Source organism: Myotis myotis, unplaced genomic scaffold, assembly GCF_014108235.1.
Source record: "Myotis myotis isolate mMyoMyo1 unplaced genomic scaffold, mMyoMyo1.p scaffold_m19_p_3, whole genome shotgun sequence".
NCBI lineage: Eukaryota > Metazoa > Chordata > Mammalia > Chiroptera > Vespertilionidae > Myotis > Myotis myotis.
This window is the reverse complement of record NW_023416335.1, coordinates 195,375,246-195,400,326: the sequence shown is the minus strand read 5'-3', so window position 1 is coordinate 195,400,326 and position 25,081 is coordinate 195,375,246. Positions and strand designations below refer to the sequence as shown.

Sequence of the window (25,081 nt, the reverse complement as noted above, 5' to 3'; positions counted from 1 at the left end):
CAAAAAATATATTATAATTTTTGATGGTCTGACAAAAAAATAGGTATAATTTTGATTCATTCACACTGGATGGCTATTGTGTTAGCTGTTGTCATTTTTTTATTTGACAATCTAAGGCAGAAGAGGCCAGTGTCCCTAATTAAATAGGTGCTGCATGTTTTAACAATTATTGCAGCACACCAGCATGCCACAGCACACCAGTTGGAAATCGCTGCTCTAAAATTTTGTGCAATGTTGGCTCTCAGAAGTATAAAATATGAAAGGTCTAATTTGCTGCAGATTTCTTCCCAAACCCCATAGGCAAACTCCCAAATTGAACTGACCACATGTTGAGATTTAATCCAGGATTTCTCTTCCTTAGCACTACTGACATTTTGGGCCAGATAATTCTTGGTTGTGGGGAGCTCTCCTAGGAACTGTAGGCTGTTTTGCATCATCCCTGGCTTCTACCCACTAGATGCCAGTAGCATCCCCCTTTCAGTTATAATAATCGAAAATGTCTTCAGAGATTGCCAAATGTCACCCTAGATGCAAAATTCCCCCCAGTTTATAACCACTGGCTTAGTTCAGTCTTGCAATATGGACACAGCTAAAGACAAGCTAAACATAAACTATATAAACATGGGAATAGTTCTACTGTGCACAAACATGTTTTCTATGAATAGCTCCATAAGATGTCTTCATAAGCGGCAGCATTGTCATTTAATTCAAATGCAATGTAAAACATTACTCAGAACTATAGTTTTTAAGGAAACTGAGCTTGTGTAAGAAAACAATTTTATTTTGTTTGTTGTAAGAGGACCATTTCGAAACTTATTTCAAACCAAGGAAAACAATAAGAATGAAAACCATTATAAGGTTAATATGTAAAGTATATTCAGGGAATAATCGACACAATCCAGTTGAAAAGGCTTCCTCCTGATAGGATACAACCGTTAGCAAGATCAAAAAGTCTCTCGAGATTGAATATGGATGGCAGCGAGACGTTAAATGGAACCTGAGAAAAAGCATAAAAATGTTTATGAAATGCATTGTTTTGAACTGTTGACTGAAGTAAAGTTCTCAAAATACAGAAATAACAATTCCATATAATAATTTTATGTGAAAGATATATAATTCTTGCCTAAGGTAAGATTGCATCTTTACACTGCTAAAATGTCACATGTATCATTTTATATCTTATTAAGATTCACATTTACGAGTCTAGGAAACAGTATACAGATTCATATCGATGAATCTCTAAAACTGAGCTTATAAAACAGCAGATACTTCTAGAAATATGGACTATTTGTGTTTGCATCATCATTGAGAATAATTCTAAATGAAGGATGTTTGGCTCTCTTGCTAATGGGATGCTTGCTTCTGAACAGACTGCCCAGTTAACAAATCTCCCTCTCTCATTTTGAGCTGAAGTCCTGCCACAGTGAAGCAAATTATGTTAGGGGTTCACTCTCTCTAAAAGGGACTATTACCACGCCAAGGACTAGTATAGCCAAAGTCATCTGAGAGTCTAAAAAAAGGAAATAAGACAGCTTTTGTGATTGTAGCACTGGCTATTGGATAGGGAGGAGGGCAGAAATGGGAGAATAACATGAAGGAAACAAATGTCTACTGCAGACCCACTTCATGCACATCTAGATACTTCTAAAGATGGATGATGTCATGTAGAATGACTCTAATTAATTAGATTCTTTTGAGCCTGGATCCTGGTAAAAAATTAGAGGACAAGGATTATTAATTCCAAGTCTACTTGTTAAATGAACCTATTATTCTCCAGAAAACATAGTGAACCTAAAAATGGAGACTAGTTTTTATTTGTTTTTCTTTACTTTACTGGATTTAAAACAGTGACAAAAGTATTCCAGTGTTTTCTATAACTTCAAATAATAAAGAGGTGAATAAATAAAAACTAATAATATCCTCTTCATCACTAAATCTTAGAGTAATTAGTATCACCAATTTGAGAATTCTTCTTCCAAAACTGTTAAAATTATCATACAAATGTATATTCACATGGGTCTTTTCCTTTTCTTTCTTTCCTTCTTTTTTGAAATAGAATAACCAAATTTCCATTCACTGCTTTTTCAATTACCAATATATAAGAGAAATCTCTCCTTTACCAATTCAGGGAGGCAGACTAACCACATGGAGGTCAGGAGCATGCATTCTGGAATAAGACCATTTGGTTCATACCAGGTATGTGAGGTTAGGTAAAATATTTTATGCGTTTTAACTTTAATTTTCTTACCCATAAAATGGAAATAATAAGAATTACGATATAGTATTGTTGTTACAAGCATGGAGTAAATTTACACATATAAAACAGAATTGGCCCTTTAACAGTGTTGGGATTAGGGATGCCAGTCCTCCCACACAGTTGAAAATCTGCATAAGACTTTTTTGACTCCCCCACAACTTAACTACTAACAGCCTGCTGCTGACTAGACACCTTGCCGACGGCATAAACAGTTGAGTAACATATTTTGTATGTTCTCTGTATTAAATACTATATTCTTACCACAAAGTAAGCTAGAAAAAAGAAAATCATAAGGAAGAGAAGATATATTTACAGTACTGTAGGTGTTTATTTAAAAAATCCACATATAAGTGGACTCACACAGTTCAAACCTGTGCTGTTCAGGGGTAAACTGTACTTAGAAGGGTGCCTATCACAAACACCTAATGACGCCTATGCTGTATTTTCACTATTGAACACACCATTTTTAATGGCTATATAACAATGCACGGCATGGACAATCCTTCATTTAAGAGGTAGTTTCTAGTTTTTGAGCATGCTTGTCTACTTATATATCTCCTGAGTGCAAGCGCTTTAATTTCTGTATTGCTGATTCCCCAAAGGTGGTTGTTCTGGTCAAAGAGTGTTTACATTTTACTTTTTAACATTTCCTGCCAGATTACTTTCTAAATAGGTTCTGACAATTAATACTTCAATCAGAAACAAATGAGGGTTTTTCACACACAGGGCAGCATATTATTATCATGGAATGTTATAAACCTTTTTATTTTGCCATTTAATGACTATTTTTCCTTATTAAAAATTGGAAACACCTTAGAGAGTTAATATTAACTAGTTTATTAATATGTTGAAATGCATGTGATTACCATGATTATTTTGGTTATATCTCATTGCTATTTAATTACACTAAACATTCAGTTTATTATATGGTGATGAAAGGCCTCACATCCAATAATACCCTTTAGTAGATAATTTTCAAAGTAGTAATAATAATTGACATTAAAACATTTGTGTTTTCTCTGGAGCTATATTTCTGTTATTGTAGAATTTTTCTCATCTTAAAGATTGCAGTATTTAAAATAAAAATACAAAGAAGCCAAGTTAGTTTTAGATAACATTAGAAGTATCTTATGACATAATTTATATACTGGATCCAAAAAGAGCACTTTGGCCTCTGACCCTTAACAATGAACCTGCAGAAATAAGTGGCCATTTGTCAAGGACGGAGATTAATTGCTGGATTTATTTATGAGACCGCAAGTGAACGCTTAGGATTGGAAAGATAAAACAAAAAGAGCTGTCATCCTGGAGTTGTTAATTTTTGTCCATTCTCTGGAGAACACAACTGACCCTAAAATGTCAGAACTGCCAAAACCAGTTTGGCTCCGTGGATAGAGCATTGGCCTGCGGACTGAAGGGTCCTAGGTTCGATTCCGGTCAAGGGCATGTACCTGGGTTGCGGGCACATCCCCAGTGGGAGATGTGCAGGAGGCAGCTGATCAATGTTTCTCTCTCATCGATGTTTCTAACTCTCATTCTCTCTCCTTTCCTCTCTGTAAAAAATCAATAAAATATATTTTTTAAAAAATGTCAGAAGTTACCCTTGTGCTATTACTCCTACCTTTTCAGACACCTGGGCATTTTAAACCCTTTGGTGGACACTTCTAAAGCTTCCGATTCCAGATATTTCTATTATGCTATAGCACAGTAGTCTACATTTTTCTGTTGCTGAACACAATCTTTTAAATAAACTTTTAATTGAAGTATAACATACAGGAGGAAAAAGGAGAAATCTTAAATGTAGAACTTATATTTTTTTCAAAATAAACACATTCTCATAATCATCACTCAAATTAAGATAGAACATGATTGGCATCCAAGAAGTCCCCTGGTGCTCCCTCCTAGTCACTAACCTTCTTCCTGCAAAGTAACCACTATTCTGGCTCCTACACTGACACTTTAGTTTTACATGTGTGTGCGTGTGTGTATTACAACTATATTTTTTAAACTTTAAGTAGAATCATAAAATATGTACTCCTTTGTTTTTGCTAAACATGTTTTTCAGATTCATCCATGTCAGTGACTATTAACAATAGTTTGTTCATTCTTATTCATGTATAATTTCCATTGTATGACTGTATCACTACTTACTAATTTTCCAGATGTTGAGCATTTGTATTATTCCAAAAGTTTATTTCAGGTATACCAACTGAGGTATACTTCATTTCTGTGAGGTAGGTACATAAACATTGAATTTTCTGGGTATCGGTTATGCATTTATTTACTTTTAAGCTGATTCTACCAAACAGTTTTCTAAATGGATTGGCCAATTTATACCCCCACCAGTAGTGTATGGGGGAATCAGTTATTCCATATATTCACACACTTTGATCATTTTACTTTTTAATTTTAGACATTCTATTGTATACTTTGAGATATCTCTTCATGCTTTTAATGTCATGTCCACAACATCCTATCCTATCTAATAAAATAGTAATGTGCAAATTAACCATCACTCCATCACAAAATGGCGGCACCCACAGCCACAAGATGGCGGTGCCCAGCCCCTCAGCCCCACCGCTGGAGTGTTTGGGCCTGTCGGCCTGGCCAGCGGTCATGGGGACCAAGCGGACAGGCGGGATCTGCCCACTCCGGTAGTAGATCAAGCCTTGCTGCTCTACCGCCTCTGGAGTGTCTGGGGCTGAGCAGCGAGGCTGGATCTGCAGCAACCTGTGAGCAGGCCAGCATGCCCGCAGATAGCACCCAGCAGGGCCTGCTTGCCCATCACCATGGTGTGGAGCAGGCAGGCCCCACAGAGAGCAGAGAACCACAGGGAGCGGGCTCAAGCCATCAGTAGGACATCCCCTAAGGGCTCCCGGATTGGAGAGGATGCAGGTTGGACTGAGGAACCGCCGCATCCCCCCCACCATGAATTTTGTGCACCAGGCCTCTAGTCCTATGCTAAGTGATCATCCAGTAGGCCATTCAACCAATCAAAGCATAATATGCTAATTATATGCTAAGGCCACTCAACAGCTCGCTATGACATGCACTGACCACCAGGGGGAAGATGCTCTGACCTGTAGATGAGCTTGCTGCTGGGGTCCAGCGGATCAGGACTGAGCAAGATGGGCTGGACACACCTTAGAGCCCTCCCATGGTCCCTCTCCAGCTGGCCAACCTCCCACGTCCTTCCCCAGTCCCAATTGTGCACCAGTGGGGTCCCTAGGCCTGCTCTACACCCTCTCGCAATCCAGGACCCCTTGGGTGATGTTGGCCCGATCCCGCATGCCAGGCCGAGGACCCCACTGGTGCAAAAATTCGTGCACCGGATCCTCTAGTCTAATAATATTAAACATATGTTGATTGTCTTTGTGGAAATACATGTCTTTTGTCTAATTAACATTGATTTTATTCTCTTGCCTTATTGCAATAGCTACAAATTTCAAAGTAATGTTAATTCACAGAAGTGGTATTGAGCCTTATTATTCCTAAAACTTCTATTTAAATTCAGAATAGAAGTAACCACCTATACATGTCCAAGGTATTTTTTAACATAAACACTTTATTAAACAGTAAAATTTAAAAGTCACTATCGTCAAAATAATGAAGTCCAGTTTTTAAAAATATTGAGTTAAGTGGACACACTAAATTGATCTCACAGCCAAAGTATATCAGTGCAATAAACACAGATTAAGAGAGCCCACCCGGTGTAGTTCAGTGGTTGAGCTTCAAGCCGAAGCCAGGAACCAAGAGGCAACAAGTTCAATTTCCGGTCAGGGCACATGCCCGGGTTGCAAGCTCACTCCCCTGTTGGGGGTGTTCAGGAGGCAGCTGCTTGATAGTGTTTCTCTCTCATCGATGTTTCTATCTCTCTATCCCTCTCCCTTCCTCTAGCTCTAAATAAAATCAATTACATATATATATACACACACACGTACATACATATAGATTAAGAGAATCTGAAATGTGCTTTAGGAAGTAAATTATATCTTCTTCCTAGAGAATTCAGTATTTTTAAAAAATTTACAAAATTTCAAGTAAAATGGCTGAATTAACAGGTAAAGTATTTCTTTAGACATGATTCTTGTTCCGTATCTACACAATATTGATTTACCTGGACATTTTTACAATGTGAACATACCATGAGGCTCAGAGACTGTAAGTGACTTGTCCAAGTTTCCTCAGCTAGTCTGAGAGCCAGGATTCATGCCTACGCAGACTGACTCCTCAGAACATGTCCCTAACCACTGTGCTCTGTTGTATCCCCCTGCTGCCCAACTGTCCTCCAAACCGCCTCCCACCAGGCCTGTCAACCACGAAATGCCCCTGCTCCCTGAAGCCCTCCTCTTACTCACACCTGACTTCAGTCTCCTCTCCCATGGGCTCAGTAGTAATCTAGACAGTTTTCTAGTTCCACCTTTTGGAAATTTTATGGAAAATTCTAGGTCTTCCATAGAATTTCTCAAGTAAAATAGCTCAAGTAAAAATTACTGAATTTGGTTGTTTGTTATTCAATAGAGACAAAGTTGGCAATCATATAATCACTGTTTTTGTAAATGGCTTTGAGTCCAAATTGTCCAAAGTAAGGTACCAGCAAATCCTGGTTCCTTTTCTTGGATTAGGAAAGGCTCTGCAGAGAGAAAGGAAGAAAAGAGCTTGGCAGGAAGCAGACTGTAAATTCGCTCAAGTAGGTTAGGTGTTAAAGAGCAATGTTAGAGGAATAGTGATAATTTTGTCTGCCTAGAGAAGATAAGTCTGAAATAGTACAAAGAAGGGAAAGAAAGTTAGTCAAGTTGGGGCAAACTACAGGGTTTCATTAAAATCTGGGCTGGACTTGAACTTCTTGAGGAGAGTTTCCAAAGGCATTGGAGAGTTACAGGTTACTTGCCAATGCTATATTGTGTTTTATATGAGTTTCTGCATGAAAATTAGATTCTGTCATAATGAAATATTTTATTACTTCTGTCCCTTCACTCCAATGATTTTCCTTGATTGGCAGAAAAATCATATAATCTTCAAAGTATCTGTAATTTTTCTCAATCCAATGAGTTTTTATTGAGCCCTACTTTGAGACCCTTTTTTGCTTCTCTCAGCACAATGTTGTCAGTTGCCTTTTCATTGATTCTAAGTGTTGGTGACCAAGAAAAAAGGGAGAAAGCCAGATTTCCACCAATCCACTAGGTCTGTCTGCCCTAGTAATTGGTAAGTGAATATAAAAAATCATGGGCTTTGTGATATGGGTGGATTTAGCTTTGCCTCCTTTCAAGTACCTTAAAACACAGAGTCACAACCATGAGGGAAATCATTTTAATAGCTTCAATGTAGGAAAGCAATTACTGTTTTCACCCAGCATTCTCACATATACGTTTCTCTACCATATTTTCTGTCTTCTCAGTAGATCAGCTGAGTGTTTGAAGTTAATGATTGATTGGATTTTTGTTTTCAGACTGGGGAAAAACTTGCATTCCAAAGTAAAAAGACTATGACACTACCTTAAGAATATAAATCATGAATGACTGGTTACCCACCTAATAAAAGTTCCAGGTGAGAGGGAAGTAGATATATATAGTTTCACTGTACTTTTTATATGATGAAGATAATCCCAATACAGAAAACAATGGATAATATTCACCACAATCTAATAGAAACAACCCCCAACTCTTAGGGAGGTGAGAAAGGCTTGTATATACAGCCCTACCAGACCACAGGAAATTTCACACTTTTCTGAATAAGATTTATCTTTTGCATTACTCTAATTTTTGTATTAAAAAACTTTAAATATGACAGAAAAGAGGTGTGGGTGTGTGTGTGTGTGTGTGTGTGTGTGTGTGTGTGTGTGCGTTTTTACCATAATATGAGATCAAAGTGTCATATTGGTATGATAGCAGGAATCTTTTTAAATTAATTTTAAATAAATAACATCACTAAAAAAGACATTTTGCAGAGAACAAGAACATTAGAAACTAAGACAGGATATGGGAGAGAAAGCATTTGTGCAGGGAATTGGTTCAAAGGTTACACTGTCTAAGAATAGAACATACTCTTCTTAAATCATCACCACCGTTGTCACCAACACTCTACAGCCACTGACTCCCGGCTGAGCGTGGTGCTTCCTTGAGCTCCTGAGCAGAGGTCACCTTTTAATAAAGGACAATTCTTGCTCAGACTCGTTGTTCCATAAGCACAGGAAACCAAATGTTTCTGTCCAAAGTAATTTCAGCAACTTCTCAGTGATTCTATGGTTGCCAACTTTGTCTCCCTTCTCACATCAAGTAGATGCCAAAAGTGTCTTGCACAATGGCCTCTATGCAGAGTACCTCCAGGAAAGATCTATTGAGGGAGACTGCATGCACTGGGATGTATGTTTAAACATCTGTTTTAGATTATGCTCATAGTTTATAGTTATGGTACAGTAAAAATAAATATTTAGTCTTTGACCCAGGTTTCCTGGCATAGACCTCCTAAAGCAGTGGTTCTCAACCTTCTGGCCCTTTAAATACAGTTCCTCATGTTGTAACCCAACCATAAAATTATTTTCATTGCTACTTCATAACTGTAATGTTGCTACTGTTATGAATCGTAATGTAAATATCTGATATGCAGGATGGTCTTAGGTGACCCCTGTGAAAGGGTCATTCGACCGCCAAAGGGGTCCCGATCCACAGGTTGAGAACCGCTGTCCTAAAGGCTTTGAACATGTTCTTTTAAGTGCTAATTTCAGGATGGGGTTGGTCACTAGGGAAACCAACCATGTGATGAGAGACTTAAAACTTTCATCCCTGCCCTAAGCCAGTCTGGCTCAGTGGATAGAGCTTCGTGCCACGGACTGAAGGGTCCCGGGTTCTATTCCAGTCAAGGGCACAAACCTCCGTTGCAGGCTCTATCCCCGACCCTGGTTGGGGCTGTGCAGGAGGCAACCAATCAATGTGTCTCTCCCACATTGAGGTTTCTCTCTGTCTCTTCCTCTCTCTTCCACTCTCTCTAAAAACAAACAAGCAAAAAACATCTTTCATCCCTACACCTTCATCTTTGAGGGGGCAGAGGGGTTGGAGGTTGAGTTCAATCAGCAATGGCTCATGATTTAATCAGTACCACCTATGTAATGAAGCCTCTATAAAAGCCCCATGCTGACAGGTTTCAAGGAGCTTCTTAGTGGGTGGAAACCCAAAGACAGCGTGGGAGCTCTGCTCCTCCCATCCCCTTCATCTTGCCCTACTCATTTCTTTCTTTGCCTGTTCCTCAGTACTGTCATCTATAATGAATTGGTCATCATACCTAAAGTGCTTTCCTGAGTTCTGTGAGTTGTTCTAGCGAATTATCGAACCTGAGGAGGCATCGTAGGACCACCCGCATCATAGTATGCTGGGCAGACGTGTGGGTAGCCTGGCTCCTCATTTGCAGCTGGCATCTGAGGTGGGGGCAGCCTTGGATTGAGCTCTTTTCTTAAAAAATTTTTTTTATTGATTTTTTACAGAGAGGAAGGGAGAGGGATAGAGAGTTAGAAACATCGATGAGAGAGAAACATCGATCAGCTGCCTCCTGCATACCTCCTACTGGGGATGTGCCCGAAACCAAGGTACATGCCCTTGACTGGAATCGAACCTGGGACCCCACAGTCCGCAGGCCGACGCTCTATCCACTGAGCCAAACTGGTTAGGGCTGGATTGAGCTCTTAATCTGTGGAGTCTGCACAAGCTCTGGGTAGTAGTGTTGGAAATGAGTTGAATTGTTGGACACCCAGTTGGTCTCAGAGAATTGTGGAACTGGTTGGTGTCAGGAAAACCACACAAGTGGCCCATCTGGGATTATGTAAATTAAGGCAGTGCTCAGCTAGGAAATGTCTTCGGGGCTTCTCCTACACCCCTCCTCCTTGGCCCCTATTCCGCACACATTGCTCTTCATACCCCACCCCAAGCTTAGCCGAGGCACTATGTGATGAAAAATGATAGAGCTGGCAGTGAAATCATCATTATGGGTACATGCTTTTTATAGAAACTATTCAAGAAAACAATCCTTTAAGACAAAAAGACCTTAAGAAAAAGTAAACGTTTAGGCTGTACATATCCAGACTTATTCGGACTGCCCAGGAGTCCAAGGGCCAGAGAAAAGAGCCTTTGAAATCCGACGTCCATTGTGCAGAGAGAATAGCTACTCTCTCTCTCTCCAGGAAATTTTTTTTCACCATATACAGAACTAATAAAGGACCCCAAACAGGGAAAATCCTCTTTAAAATATCAAAAGCTCTAATCAGACCAGAAAGCATGAGTTGTGCAATCAACCATGAAGTGCACAGGGCATAAAGGCTGGACGCATGTTCATGGCCAGTGGTTCAGGGTTTGGGGAAAGAACTGAAGGAAACATTTTTTGGGTAGAGGATCTAACAGAAATGCTTATATTCAATGTGTTATAAAACTGAATGTCTGTTCCTCATTCTCTGTGGAGATATGAAGGTATAAATTCTGAGGTAGTGCTTATACACGGTTCCATTTCACTTTACATCGTTGTCTTTATTTTCAGAAAATGATTTTAAAGCTTTCTCAAGTCCTGTTTTTATACGCTGGAAAAACTGTTTCACCAAGAAAGGAAGGTTGCATTTATTGAGGATTGGAAATGGGCTAGAGTCTTTGTTTTATAGAGTTCATTTCATTTGTAAATTAACTGTTAAAATGGAGGTTAAAGGAAAATGGGATTGAACTATGGGTCACATTGCAGAATGTATTTTTAATCATGAGTGGGTGACGTGTGTGATGTTTTCTCCCTACTTCTACATTAAAAAAAAAAACCTTTAAGCCAGAAATTATGTTTCCTAGTTCCTTTAGAACACTTCTAACTCCCACAAAGTAGAATTAACTGAACACCCTTATGTCCTTATCACCAACTCATTCTGCAATTCGGCTTCCTAGGAAGCAGACCCCCAAGAGGGAATGTGGCTTTCAGGACATTTATACAGGAGTACCATTGGGATCAACACTTATGGAGAAAGGAAAGAAAGCAGAATTAGGCAGAGAAAGAAGATGGGCTGCAATGCAGTCACACACAACAAAGGACTCAGCCAACCCCACGGGTAGATTTGCAGCTGGGATGGCCCTTCAAAGTTGTCCCTAATCCTGGTAGGGGAGGTTAGGTCTTTGTACCCCCATATCAACCAGTAATTGGATGCAGATTTCCCCCAAGAAAGAGACCACATCCTTTGGCTAGGGGCAATTCTTGGAGAGGGCTGAGAGCGGAGGGCTGTCAGGCAACACATCCCCAAAGCTGGGAAAATAAGGTCTTCAGTCCTGGAGGGGAGATCTGGGGCTCAGTGTAGGGACCGTGGCAGACATAAATATTGAATTCAGTGGTTAACTCCAGAACCATTAAACAAGTGGCCATATGGCAAAACGCATACTAGTATATAACCAATATAAGCTAAGGGGAGATTTAGAGTAATAACTAAGTAAGAATTCATATACCAAATTTCCACATGGGTCATGGTCAAACAAGCTCAATACAGTTCCAGGATGACTTCTATTAGTCACTTTATTTGATTACTCTTGGGAATATCCTCCTCTCTAGAGTATGAGGAAGAGAATTAGAAATTAAAGAGTAGGAAGAAGATTCAGTAATATCTTCCCAAAACCTTGAATATGAAAAAATTCAATAATCTCACCTGATGCCTAAATTCCCTATGGAAGACCTACAATTTTTCATAAGATTTCCAAAAGCTGGAGCTAGAAAACTGTCTAGATTACTACTGAGCCCACGGAGGAGGAGACTGAAGTCAGGTGAGATTGGGAGGAGGGCTTCAGGGAGCAGAGGCATTCGGTGGTTGACAGGCCTGGTGGGAGGGGGTTTGGAGGACAGTTGGGCAGCAGGGGGAGACAGCAGAGCACAGAGGTTAGGGACATGTTCTGAGGAGCCAGTCTGTGTAGGTGTGAATCCTGGCTCTCAGATTAGCTGAGGGAACTTGGGCAAGTCACTGAAACTCTTCAGGCCTCAATTTCTCACACATACAAAAAGGATAAGAACAGTATTTACCTTAACTCGACACAGAAATCTAAAGTCACATGCTAAACTTCAGAATGTATGTATTAATTTCATATTGCTGCTGTAACAAATTTACGACAAACCTAGTGGCTGACAATACACCTTCATTCCCTTACAGTCTTGGAGATAAGAAATCTGAAACCAGTTTCACTGCACCAAAGTCGAGATGCCAGCAGGACTGGTTCCTTCTGGAGGCTCGAAGAGGAGAGACTGTTGCCGAGCCTTGTAGAGGCTTCTAGGGGCCACCTGTGCTCCTGGACTTGCAGCCCCTTTTTTCCATCCTCAACATGCATCACGCCAACCTCTGCTCCCATTATCACATCACCTTCTCTCCTGTTGTCAAATCTCCCTCTGCTCCCTTTTGTAAAGAACTTCTGATTACATTTCGGGACAACCTGGATGGTCCAGGATAATCCCCTACTTTGATATCAGATCTGTAAGGCAATAGGTTCTGGGGATTAGGATGTGGATATCTGTAAGGGCGGGGCATGATTCAGGCTACCACAGTGTGTGATTAAATCAGATAGTTTAGATCAGGGGTCCTCAAACTTTTTAAACAGAGGGCCAGTTCACTGTCCCTCAGAACGTTGGAGGGCTGGACTATAGCTTAAAAAAAAACTATGAACAAATTCCTATGCACACTACACATATCTTATTTTGAAATAAAAAAACAAAACGGGAACAAATACAATATTTGTATTTGCATGTGGCCCGTGGGCCGTAGTTTGAGGACCCCTGGTTTAGATCATAGAAATATCATATTTATGTCATATTTGCTTAACACAATTTGGCAATTAAAGTTATGGAGTTAATTCTGTTTAAAAATTTATGGCATTCCTGAAAATGCCTATTGTGCCGGAAGTTTTTAGTGTTCACTAACATACATCCTTGCTCCTCTACAATCCTCTACATGCTGGCTCATTAGGAGGAGGCCAATAGAATATGGGCAGAAATTATGGTTGCTGGCTCTTAGAAAGAGTCACCCTTATGTATTGTCTAAAATGGGACACTTCTAATAATACCAGGAAAAATAGTAACCATTACTCCAAATCAATAGGCATACATTGTGGCTGTCACAGGCAATGCGCATGCATGGTCACCCTACTTGAAAGCACCTTGTAAATTCCCCAGCCCTCTCTCCTGCTATGGTGACCTTAGAGGCCATGTAGTCTAGACAGTATAGTTACAGGTTCAAGGAGAGTTCCCTTCACTGGACTTTGCATGAGAAAGAAACCTTTATAGCCACAGAAATGTAGGGTTATTTGTGAGCACAGCCTAGCCTATCCTTTCCTGAATCAAACATGCATGCCTAGCAAGCTTGCTCTACCCTTATCCTATTTCTGAATAGAGGGAAATTCCATCAGAGTAAGAATTTACTCTACCGAAAGGACAGGGATTTGAATCTCAGCAGCAAAGTTATAGGAAAATATGCTGTAACTGAGCACAATGAGGCTGGGTTCCCTCCTAAGGGGTTGGTTTGGGTCTGCCTATGGGCTTTTGACCGGAGAAACAGTAATGAAATCTCTTGAGCTCGAACAGTACTTGGCATTTCTTGATGCTTTTAGGAAGGTGCTCATTGGACTTACTGTCTGGCAACTAAAACAGGAGGCTCTTTTTTAGAGCAAAAGATTTATAAATAACTTGAACTGACGTTTGCATTTTGTTTATGGGACTTTGTTGCTTAAAATCAAAGCATGACAGGCTTTGTTAGTTAGCAGAAACATTTATTTCTTTCTCGTGCAACCACTGCAGGAGCAACCTGGAGGGCAGAGCTACTCATGCTGACTTCTTTATTCACATCAGTATACATCGCAAGCACCTGCAAACCATTCTTATAATGTGACCAACTCTGACCAGCAATTTCTGATAGTTTGTAATTTATAAAGAAATATTACATAAATTATTTTGTTTAAGTCTTTTTAGAATTTTCAACTTAAGCAATCGGCCTTTGTCAATATTAATAAGAGGACATGAGGAAGAAGAGGACAAGGAAAGAGGAGAAGGACAGAGAGGAGGAGGAGGAAGGGCAGAGGTAGGTGGACTCGGAATCCACCACTGAACCTCCCTGAACATTTACTATGCACTGTATGCCATTAAGCACTTTTGGTTAATAATTACTCTGTTGCCAAAATAAAATGTGTCACTATTCATAAGGATTTTTGGTTCATCAAAAGCATAGCTTAATGGTTTTCTGGGGAATTATGCTAAGTGAAAAAATGCCAGCCCCCAAAGATTACATACTATATGGCCCCTTTAATACAACATTCTTGAAATAAATTTATAGAAATGGAGAGTAGCTTAGTAATTGTCAAGGAGCTGGGTCAGGAACAGGAGTGAGGTGGAAGTTGGAGAATCTGTGAAAGGACAACGAGGGGTCCTTGTAAGGATGAAATTGTTCTGCATCCTGACTTTATTAATGTCAGAATCTGGTTGTGATATTGGACTATAGTTTTGCAAGCTGTTACCACTGGGAAAAACTGGGTAAAGGGCACACAGGATCTCTCTATATTACTTCTTTTAATTGCATGTGAATCTGCAATTTTCTCAAATCAAAAAAAAGTTAATTAAAAAGGATGGTTGAAAAATAATATGAAGAATACATCTATTAAATATCCTTTTAGTCTTTTCAAAATTAGCAAACAGTTAGACAGGCGAAAGGCCACTAATGAAGGTAGCTGCTAATGGTCAAATAAAAAAAATGACTCATTTTACATTATTTTTAAGTCTGGGAAAGATAAAGACAACCACCATGCAGTGAATGCTTACCACTGGCATTGTGCTGGCACCATACTCACTGGGTTGCAAGCTGTTTCTAATGTAATCCTACAAGCAGAGTAGCTATTACCAATGCACAGGGAGGGAGTGAAGTAACTTGCTCCCAGTCACACAGCAATGGATGGTGGAAACAAGAATTGAATCATGCTTTCATCCACTGAGACACATCGCTTTCAAGACCTTCAACAGAATCTGATTGACCTGGGGTGTTTAAGGGTTAATGACTTGTCCACTGGACCACAAGGGCAAAATGGGGGCTACAATGAGCCTGGTGCTCTTCCCACTGTACTCTGCTCTCATGGGTGGTTGAAAAAAGGACATAATGGCATTAGCTGCCTGAGATTCAGGTGGAATAAGAACAAAAATCTCAAACACTTGTTGAAAGTATTAACAAGAAAAATGAGTAAATGTACACCTGCTTCTTCTTTGGGAATTTATTTAGTGACAAGGAAAATGTGTCCAGAAAATTTCCAAAAGATTGCCAATTGACTCAACTATATGAGGCAAAAACCAATATCCTCCTGAAATGAAAATCTAGTCCCACCGTTAGAGGCCCAGTTTTTTAATCAAGACAAACTCATTTAGAAAAATGAATGAAGCAAATGAAAGTAAACACTTAGCTCCGTTTTCAGCAAAATAGAAAGCAGTGAACAGATTTGCTAATGATACCCATGCCTCTCACCTCCTTGGAAGTTATACAAGTGACTAAATTTCAGGGAGATTTTCCCTTTGATTCTGAAATCCACTTATATCCTGAATGAATCCAGGCTTGCTTTATCAAGCAATGAACAACCTTCTCGCCACTTTTATAGTAAACATACAATATCAGGTTTATGATTATATTTTAGTTTAAATTATATCCAAGTACCATTATACCTCCAAATCCCATGCCTAACAAAAGTGGGACCAATGCTTTGAGCACAGATAACACAAAGGCTCTGGGTTCCTTGATGAAGGAAAGCGTGTTTCACTTTGACACTATTGCTGGCAAGTCTCCGAGAGATGAGCATTTTGAAAATGCTATAAACAGCTTAGCCTTTTCTTAGCATTTTGAAGAGCACATTAATAGCCTGGCCTTTTCTTAAGGGCTTTCTTTCTCCTTTAGCCAAATGTGACAGTTAGATGTGAACAGTGAGAAGATGGAATCCAAGCCAGCGCTGTGTTTGAAAAGCAGTGTGGAACTGATGTCATCCAGCATTGTCTTCAAAAGAATATGAGAATATTAAGTGGATGTCTCATAGACTTACACACAAAGGATACTCTTCACTTGAGGACAGAATGATAATGTCTCACAGAAGAAAGATGTAATTCTAGATGCCCCGAAAATCTATTCAGACAGCTCTTGGCTGGTATAAAACAAAGAAAAAATAACACAAAACTCTTAGAAGAAAGAAAGAGAGGAAGAAAGAAAGAAAGAAAGAAAGAAAGAAAGAAAGAAAGAAAGAAAGAAAGAAAGAGGAAGTTTCAATTGAACCAACAAAAGTTATATTAATAGATTTAATTTTGTTAAGACTTAATAAGCACCTACTATGGAATATGTGGAACCTTGTGCCCATGATGTAAAGGAGAGTTTAAAAAGAGTACTGTCATTGACACCATTTGGTGTACTGTGTTAAAAGGAAGAGGCACACACTAGTGTAATAAAATTAGCCAAAGGAAATTAAACAGACTAGCTCTACTCTCTAGGATTTAAGATCCCAGAAAAAGTGAAATGGAAGCTGTCCCACATAAGTAGGGGTGCATGCAAACCCATCCAACACCCAGAAAAACTGCATAGGTTATTTCAAAGGGTACCTTGAGAGTCCACCTAGTTTATCCTCTCTTGTCTGGGTGTAGACACACTAAGCAACTCCATGACAGTTACCCAGCATATTTGGGGAGAGATGCTGATAGATTTTAAAAATTGCCTAAGCAGGTTGCCAGAAAGCACTTCATTATAACATATTTTGATAACAAAATATTAAGGACAGAGACATAAAGCACAGGCTTGAGATAAAGTGATGAAAGAAGGGTTCTGAGTTAGAGTAATATAGGTTATTACCAATTTTAGCATGATAATATAGCAAAAGATAGGATACTAGCATTGTGGAGCAATAATTTCAGCTGATAGGCAGGGGTCATCCTATCTAATAAAATAGAAACATGGTAATTAGCCGTATGTCCCCTACCCTTCCCATTGGCTAATCAGGGCGATATGCAAATTAACTGCCAGCCAAGATGGCAGCCGGCAGCCAAGCAGCTGGAAGCTAACATGAGGCTTGCTTGCTTCAGTGACAGAGGAAACCAATGTTCCCCACCTGCCTTACCGGCCTCTGAGCTTGCAGTTTGAAACGTTGTTACAAATATAGAAGCTAAACAAAACCCCAGAAACCGTCTTTCAGCCAGCCAGGATCTCAGAGCTGGAGTTGATACAGAGTTTCGATTATAGAACCCAAACAAACCAGATACCTGCTTTCAGCAGCAGAGGCCTCAGAGCTGGAGCCAGAGCTAAAGCTGGCCCAGAATAACAAAGAAAAAAAGAAAAAAAGGAGCAGTTGGGAGCTTCAGTCACCCGCCAGCCTGAAAACAGCCCTCAGCCCCTCACCCAGACTGGCCAGGCACCCCAGTGGGGACCCCCACCCTGAAGGGTGTGTGACCAGCTGCAAACAGCCATCATCCCCTCACCCAGGCTGGCCAGGCACCCCAGTGGGGACCCCCACCTGCCGGGGTCCAACCCCAGCGGGTCCAGGGGTCCCCAAAGGCGTGGATGGAGTCGGCGAAGAAGGGATGACACAGAGACAGTGTTCAGTTGATCAGCAGCCTAGCCAGGATCTCCAGCCAAGTTCTGGTCTGGATCTCCAGCCAGGTTCTGTGTCCATGTTGTCTTGCTAGGTTCTCCAGCCAGGTTCTCCAGGTTCTCCAGCCAGATTCTATAGCCAAGTTCCCTTGCTAGGTTCTCCAGCCAGGTTCTGTCCAGGTTCTCTAGCCAGGTTCAGTTACCAGGTTCTAGTCAGGTTCTCTTGCCAATTTCTGTAGTCAGGTTCAGTCCAGGATCTTTTGCCATGTTCTCTCCAGCGAAGTTCTTCTGTCTGTAGGTTCTGTATAGGTTCTGTCTTCTTAGTTCTGTGTTCTAAGCTCTGTATTCTAAGTTCTGTGTCTTGCTGTCTTATTACATCTGTATTTATACCAGTTGATTCCAATCCTATCAATCTCTATTCCAAAGGTTAGGGCGTTTCTTATCTCCATTCCAGGGAGTAAAGATTATGTAGCTTAAGCATGATTGTTCATAGTTAAAGTGATTAATTACCCACCTGGCACTTAGTTAAGAGGTTTTATTCCCTCCCAAACTTCAGGGGAAAATCCCTACCTGGGGAAACAACCTTTCTCAGAGACCTTGGTTAAAACACATAGTGCCAAGAAGGTGAGCAAACATATTAAGAACAGTATGCTATATATGCCAGGTCCCTTGAAACAGCAAGCATGGACCGGCTCCCGGCACCCACCCTGATCCAGAACACCCTTCGGGGCAAACCAGCCGGCCCCCACCCATGCACCAGGCCTCTATCCTATATAGTAAAAGGGTAATATGCCTCCCGGCACCGGGATCAGCATGACAGGGGGCAGCGCCCAAACCCCCTGATAGCCCTGCAGCTCTGTGTGTGACAGGGGGCGGGGCCACAACCTGCCTATCCGCCCTGCTCTGTTTGTGACAGGGGAAGGCGCCCCAACCCCTTGATCAGCCCTGCTCTGTGCCTGATAGGGGGGAGCTCCCCAACCCCCTGATCAGCCCTGCTCTGTGTGTGACAGGGTGTGGCGCCCCAACCCCCACCCCCCCATGGGCCCTGCTCTGTGTGTGACGGGGTAGAGCCATAATCTCCCCATCGGCCCTGCCCTGAGTGTGACAGGGTGCAGCGCCCAACCCCCTGATCCGCCCTGCTCTGTGTGTGACACGAGGCGGTGACCCAACTCCCCTATCGACCCTACTCTGTGAGTGACGGGGGGAGCTCCCCAACCCCCTGATGGGCCCTGCTCTGTGCCTGACAGGGTACGGAGCCCCAACCCCCCTTATGGGCCCTGCTCTGTGCGTGACAGGGGTTGGCGCCACAACCTCCCCATCGACCCTGCCTTGAGTGTGACAGAGGGCGGTGCCCCAACCCCCCAATCGGCCCTACCCTGAGCATGACTGAGGGTGGCAACGCAACCTCCCAATCCACCCTGCTCTGTGCATGACAGGGGCAGCGCCCCAACTCCCCAATCAGCCCTGCTCTGAGCCTGACCAGGGGCTGCACCTAGGGATTGGGCCTGCCCTCTGCCACCCGGGAGCAGGCCTAAGCCAGAAGGTCGTTATCTCCCGAGAGGTCCCAGACTGCGAGAGGGCACAGGCCGAGCTGAGGGACCCCTCCTCCGCCCTGAGTGCACAAATTTTTGTGCACCGGGCCTCTAGTCCGATATAAGAAAAGGGTAATATGAAAATCAACCAAATGGTGGAACAACTGGAATGCCTGTGGCCCCTAGCCCTGGTCAGCCCCACCCCGGAGCAGGCACCCCCACCCCCATTGGGGTGTGCCAACTGGACCCCACCAGTGCACGAATTCGTGCACCAGGCCTCTACTAAGAACATAAAAGGCTATAGAGCATAGGTAGTCATATGATAGAATCAATACATCAGACATAAAATTAAAGATGCAAATGACTAAACAAATGAATATATGTAAACATATCTGTGACTCTGTGTCTCCTTCTAGCTATCCTTTTACCTTCTCTATACTTCTTACTGAAAACATCTTAGAGATAATAATTATTTTGGTGACCTTATCTCTAAATAATTCTGTGGTTGATGTCAATATCTGATCATAAACACGTACAAAAATGACCATTTTAAGAATAAAAAATAAGGGAACATGAGTACACTAAATTTAGCCCTGTGGGGGAAAAAATACACATGAATAATGTACATAAAAATGCAGTGGAAGTCATTAGAATTTAACTGTTATTGCAGAGTTTTTTAAGTTAAATTCAAAATATTTGTTAAGAAAACATATTGCATAAACTATTTTATGTCCAACTATAGCTTGGGGGAAAATGGCAGGCATGAGGCTGCAGTGGTGCTTCTCAGAGCAAACAGAGGAAGTTCTGAGTTGGCTGAGATAAGTGTGGAGCTTCTCTCATCCACCCGAGCCTCCCACATACTGTTAGCAGTCTCACTGCACTCTCACCTGCCACGGGCCTCTTCTCCTCACACGTCTGCCTCACTCCTGTGTCCAGGAAGCCAAATGTTGCTAGAGAAACATCACAAGCCAAGTAACTTAGAGTCCCAACAAATCAATGACTCCTAAATCTCCATGTGGCCCTCACTCCTTTTATTTCTCCTTGGTCAGCTTTCCTGCCCATCACACTCAAAGACTGTGAATATTCAAAATCTTCATCTACCTCTCTCTCTCAGAAGACCATGCCCTCAATCCTCTAACCCACTCCAATAGTAGAAAAACTTGCCTCCACTTCATTGAGAAATGAGAACCACTGAGTATAAACTGCCCCAGCTTCTCTCACCCTTTCCCACCTCCATCTGCTACCCCAGGACCTAGAGAAAAGAAGTATCTTTCCTCTGCTTCCAGGCAGCTATCTCACTTGTGTTATCAATGACTTTCTGCCCCCACCCTGATCCCTAAAGGCTGTGTTCCATCATCACTTATCCTTCTTCTAGACAGGCAACCCCTACCCTCCTGGCCCTTTTCCCTTCCCACCATTCCTGTCCTAACTTCCTCCCTAGTCTCTGTGTCTCTCTCCAAACTTCTTACCCAGACCTCCTTAAAGTCTCATCTACACTTGCAACTTTAATTTTCCCACTCTTACTCCTCAACTTCCTGTAGCACCTGCTCCCACTATTCCAATGGAACATTCAGTGGGTATAATTTAATTAAAGACACAGATCCTGGATTTTTAAGCAGAACTATATTTGACTCCTGCCTCCTCCACTTAGAAGCTGGGAGACGTTGAGCACACTGCTTAATTCCCCTGTGCATCAGTTTCCTCATCTCCAAAATTAGGATAATAGTAGTAATCAACTTAATACGATTCTTATAATATTAAATGAAATAATAAAACACTGAACAATGTTTTCACATGCCCTGTGCTCAACAAATATTAACCATGAATATTATTACTACTGCCACTATTAGTAGTAATCATTTTAGTGATTACTATCATTATTGTCAGATATTATTCTGGGTCTAGCTAAAAATCCTGAACTACAAAAAATATCCTACTGAACTCATGCAGCCCAGAAAAGCTCTTTGGTAATCTCCTTATACAATGTGTCTTATCACTTGGCCTAGATCAACCTTCCCTACCTTAAACCAGATCTCTTCTTGGAATCTCCTCTCCAAACGTATTCTGTGTGACTCTAGTCAGTTCAGTTCACACACACACACGCGCGCGCACACACACACAGCACTGATATACTGATTAGGTAAATTTATTTGTATCATGTGAACGAGTATGAAATATAAAATTAGCTGAGTGCAGGAACCTTAACCTATGCTGCCTTTGCAACAAGAAATGTGTCTACACCAATGTTCTGCATGCAGCTGGAAGTCGATAATTACTGATGGTGACCTGTCCTTCCCATGATCAGTCACAGCAAGAACAGAAAGAATATTTTTAGCATCATGTTTGAATCCTACCTGGCAACTTGGAAACTGCAATAATTTGAACCTATACAGGCAATTAAAAGGAAGTTTTATTATTAGTTGACCAGAAATTGTACCTCATGGTCATTTATATTTTGTGAGTAATCACTGAGAAGGTTAGCATGGAGCACTCATTCCCTACCTTCATCTCCTCGCTATTCTCAGTTTCTTTTTGTCACAAGCTGTGTGTGCAATATCCATTTTAATTAGAAAGAGGCAATAAAAGGCAAAGGTGATTGCAATAGGTATGTTCAGTACAGAACCAAATTGCACAGCAAGATCTCATTCCGGTGATAAAAACAACTTCACTAAGGCATGTAATTTTGTCTAACAATTTGTTTCTTGGAACAAGCTCCTAACGCCCACACCCCCGGCCAGCACTACTCGGTAAGTCTGGCTTCAGTGGAAGCATTAGCAGGGGCTTCACCTGGGAGGCACCTCCTCTCGGACCTGTGACCCTTTCACCACTGGGGTCTTGTGTTGGGATCCAGCACACTGACCTAATTCCTCTAGGATTCAACAGTGATTTACTTTACAAAGAAAATGGGTTCTAGTTCTCTGTCTACCTTTAACACTTTTCTTCTCTTTGTCTATCAGTATTTCAAAACAAATGTGGTTCCTAAAAGTCTGTTTAAAATTAGTTAACTAGGGGATGAAGAATTCACACATTCACACATGGAAGGGAGGACCATGGTAGGGATGATGATGGTGATGATGATGATGATGATGATAATGATGGTGGTGAAATAGCTATTTACTAAACATTTGTTTGGACTAGGCCCTATGCCAAATACTTAACATATATTATTTGCTTTAGTAATCACAACTGTGAAAGATTGGCATTATTACTCCATTTTCCATTTGAGAAAACTTGCCTAGGGTCATATGACTAACAAGATTCAAGGTTGGGACTTCAAGTCTAGTCTGTCAAAAGCCAAAACCCATACAAAATCATGTGTCTTTTTTTCTGTGACCTGCTTTTAACCACAGTTTGATCAAACTTAGGTTTAAGTTTTACTTTATTACCAATGGCTTGCTACAGTAAATCTATGTATTTCTATACTAGAAAATTAAGTTCCCCATTTTAAAAATGGGAAAGAACATGAATGGTCAAATAAATATTTTAAAAAAGCAAATATTAAATTTCAAGTGTTTAACACGAAATGGAATTTAATTCAATTGAAGAAGCAGTAACTAATTAAAATAATATACAGGGAACTGTAAGAATTGAAAGATTAAGTTAGCATTGTCCCTATCCCCCAAGAAACTAATGATATAGTGGGAGGAACACAGTGTAATATTTCAGGTCTTACTTCAAATGTCATATCCTACGAGAGGTCTTCCTTTGTAAAACTTTATTTACAAAATAGGCTGTGGGACAGATATAGTTCATAGGCTTCAGTTTGCTGACCAATACTCTAACATATCACCCTTTTTTTCCCTTCATAGTACTTAACAAATCTTAACTTATCTAGTTTATTGATTTATATACTATTTGCTTCACAATAATAGTAGCTCCAAGAGTCCTTGTTGTTTATTCCGACCTTGCTCTCCAGGGTCTAGAAAGAACCTAATGCACAGACAGTTCACTCTAAATACGTGTAAACTGCCTGGCTGGTGTGGCTCAATGGTTTGGTATCAACCTATGAACTAGGAGATCACGATTCAATTCCCAGTCAAGGCATATGCCTGGGTTGCTAGCTAGATCCCCAGTAGGGGGCATGCAGGAAGCAGCCAATGATTCTCTTTCATCATTGATGTTTATATCTCTCCATCTCCCTCTCTGAAATCAATAAAAATATTTTTAAAAATAATACCTATTCACTAACTAAATGAACAAATACTATTTCACAAAAGGTGAAACACAGACTACCAACAAACTCATGAACTATTAGTATATTTGGCCTTATTAATAAAAAATTTTAAAAAGTGAAAATGTCATTTTTCACTTGTCATACCTACCATGGTTAGAAGAAGAGAAGGAGGCAGAGGAGGAGAGGAAGAAGGGGGAGTGAGAGAGGGGAGGAAACTAGGAGAAGAAAAACGTGTGTAGATGAACATGAGGGGGAAATGGCCCCCTCATCTACCACTGATGAGCAAAAATATTGGTGCAACATTTCTGGAGAGCCATTTGTAATTATACATCAAAATGTACATGCCATTTCAAAAATAGGCAGAAGACTGAACAGACATTTCTCCAAAGAAGATACACAAATGGCAAATAAGCACATGAAAAGATGCTCAACTAAATTAGTCATTAGGAAAATACAAATCAAAATCACAATGAGATAGCACTTTTCGCTCATTATAATGGTGATCATCATCCAAAAAAAAAGAAAAAGGAAAATATCAAGTGTTGGTGAGGATGTGAACAAACTAGAACCCTTGTGCATTGCTGGCAGGAATGTAAAATGGTTTCATTTCTGAAGAACTCACAATAAAAAAAAAATGCATATGTACTTTTTATTCCAAAATCTTATTCCTAAGAATTAACTCTGAGAAGATGATGCAGAAGAGTGAAATATGTTTATACTAGAATCTATCACCCTCAAGATCCATGAATAAAATGTGGTTATTTAAATAAAGCCTGACACAACAAATAGGTAAAATAGACTATTATGAGGCATTAGATACAAGAAGGTAGGACTTTCATATAAAAATATGTCCATAACATTATTATTGAATGAAAAAAGCAAGTTACAGATGCATGTACATTATGATTCTACTGATGCAAAAAATCTAAAGTTTATATATATCATGGGAAACATTTGAGATATTCTCCAAAATGTTAATAGTGGTTATTCTCTAAATGGTAGATTTGAAATGACTTTAACATTATTCTCTTCATAATTTTCTGTATTAGTTGATTTTTTAAAGAATATTTTTTAAACAAAATAACATGCTCTCATAAATTCATGTTTATCACTCACATTAAGAAGGGTTAGTCCCTTGATACTTTTATAATAGATGTTTTCTGGATTTCCATTTCCATAGCAACAGTGATACTTATGAGTGATTCAAATATAGTTTTAAAAGAGATACTTACCTTAGATAGTGGTTGTGTCTCTCTATCACTCATAAACAGACTTATTATTTCTGAGCAACAGTCAATAATCATTTTCTATAAATAAGAAAACAATATAGTAAGGTTGATATTATTGGTAAATATTAGACATTTTAATTATAAACTCTTTATTTCATTTTTATTTTCTTCACTTATCACCTAAATTCAATTTTCAGGTTGAGACTTAGAGGGGTATTTAAAAACTACAGGATGTCCACAAACGACAAGATTTAATTAAAAATAATATATTTTTTAGGATTCTTAGCCTGCACATTCACTGTTAAAATT

The 25,081-nt window shown here is 40.3% G+C and overlaps 1 protein-coding gene across 1 annotated transcript in view; it reads right to left on the bottom strand.

The window, feature by feature from the left end:
• Positions 1–805: 805 nt before the first annotated feature.
• CFAP54 (cilia and flagella associated protein 54) overlaps positions 806–25,081 on the bottom strand; it is a 252,382-nt gene continuing 228,106 nt past the window's right edge. The window contains exons 67-68 of the mRNA XM_036301177.1: positions 24,776–24,850; positions 806–997 (exon numbers count right to left, since the gene is read on the bottom strand). Coding sequence (XP_036157070.1) covers positions 878–997; positions 24,776–24,850 — 195 coding nt within the window. The 3' untranslated portion in view covers positions 806–877. The remainder of the gene's footprint in view (positions 998–24,775; positions 24,851–25,081) is intronic.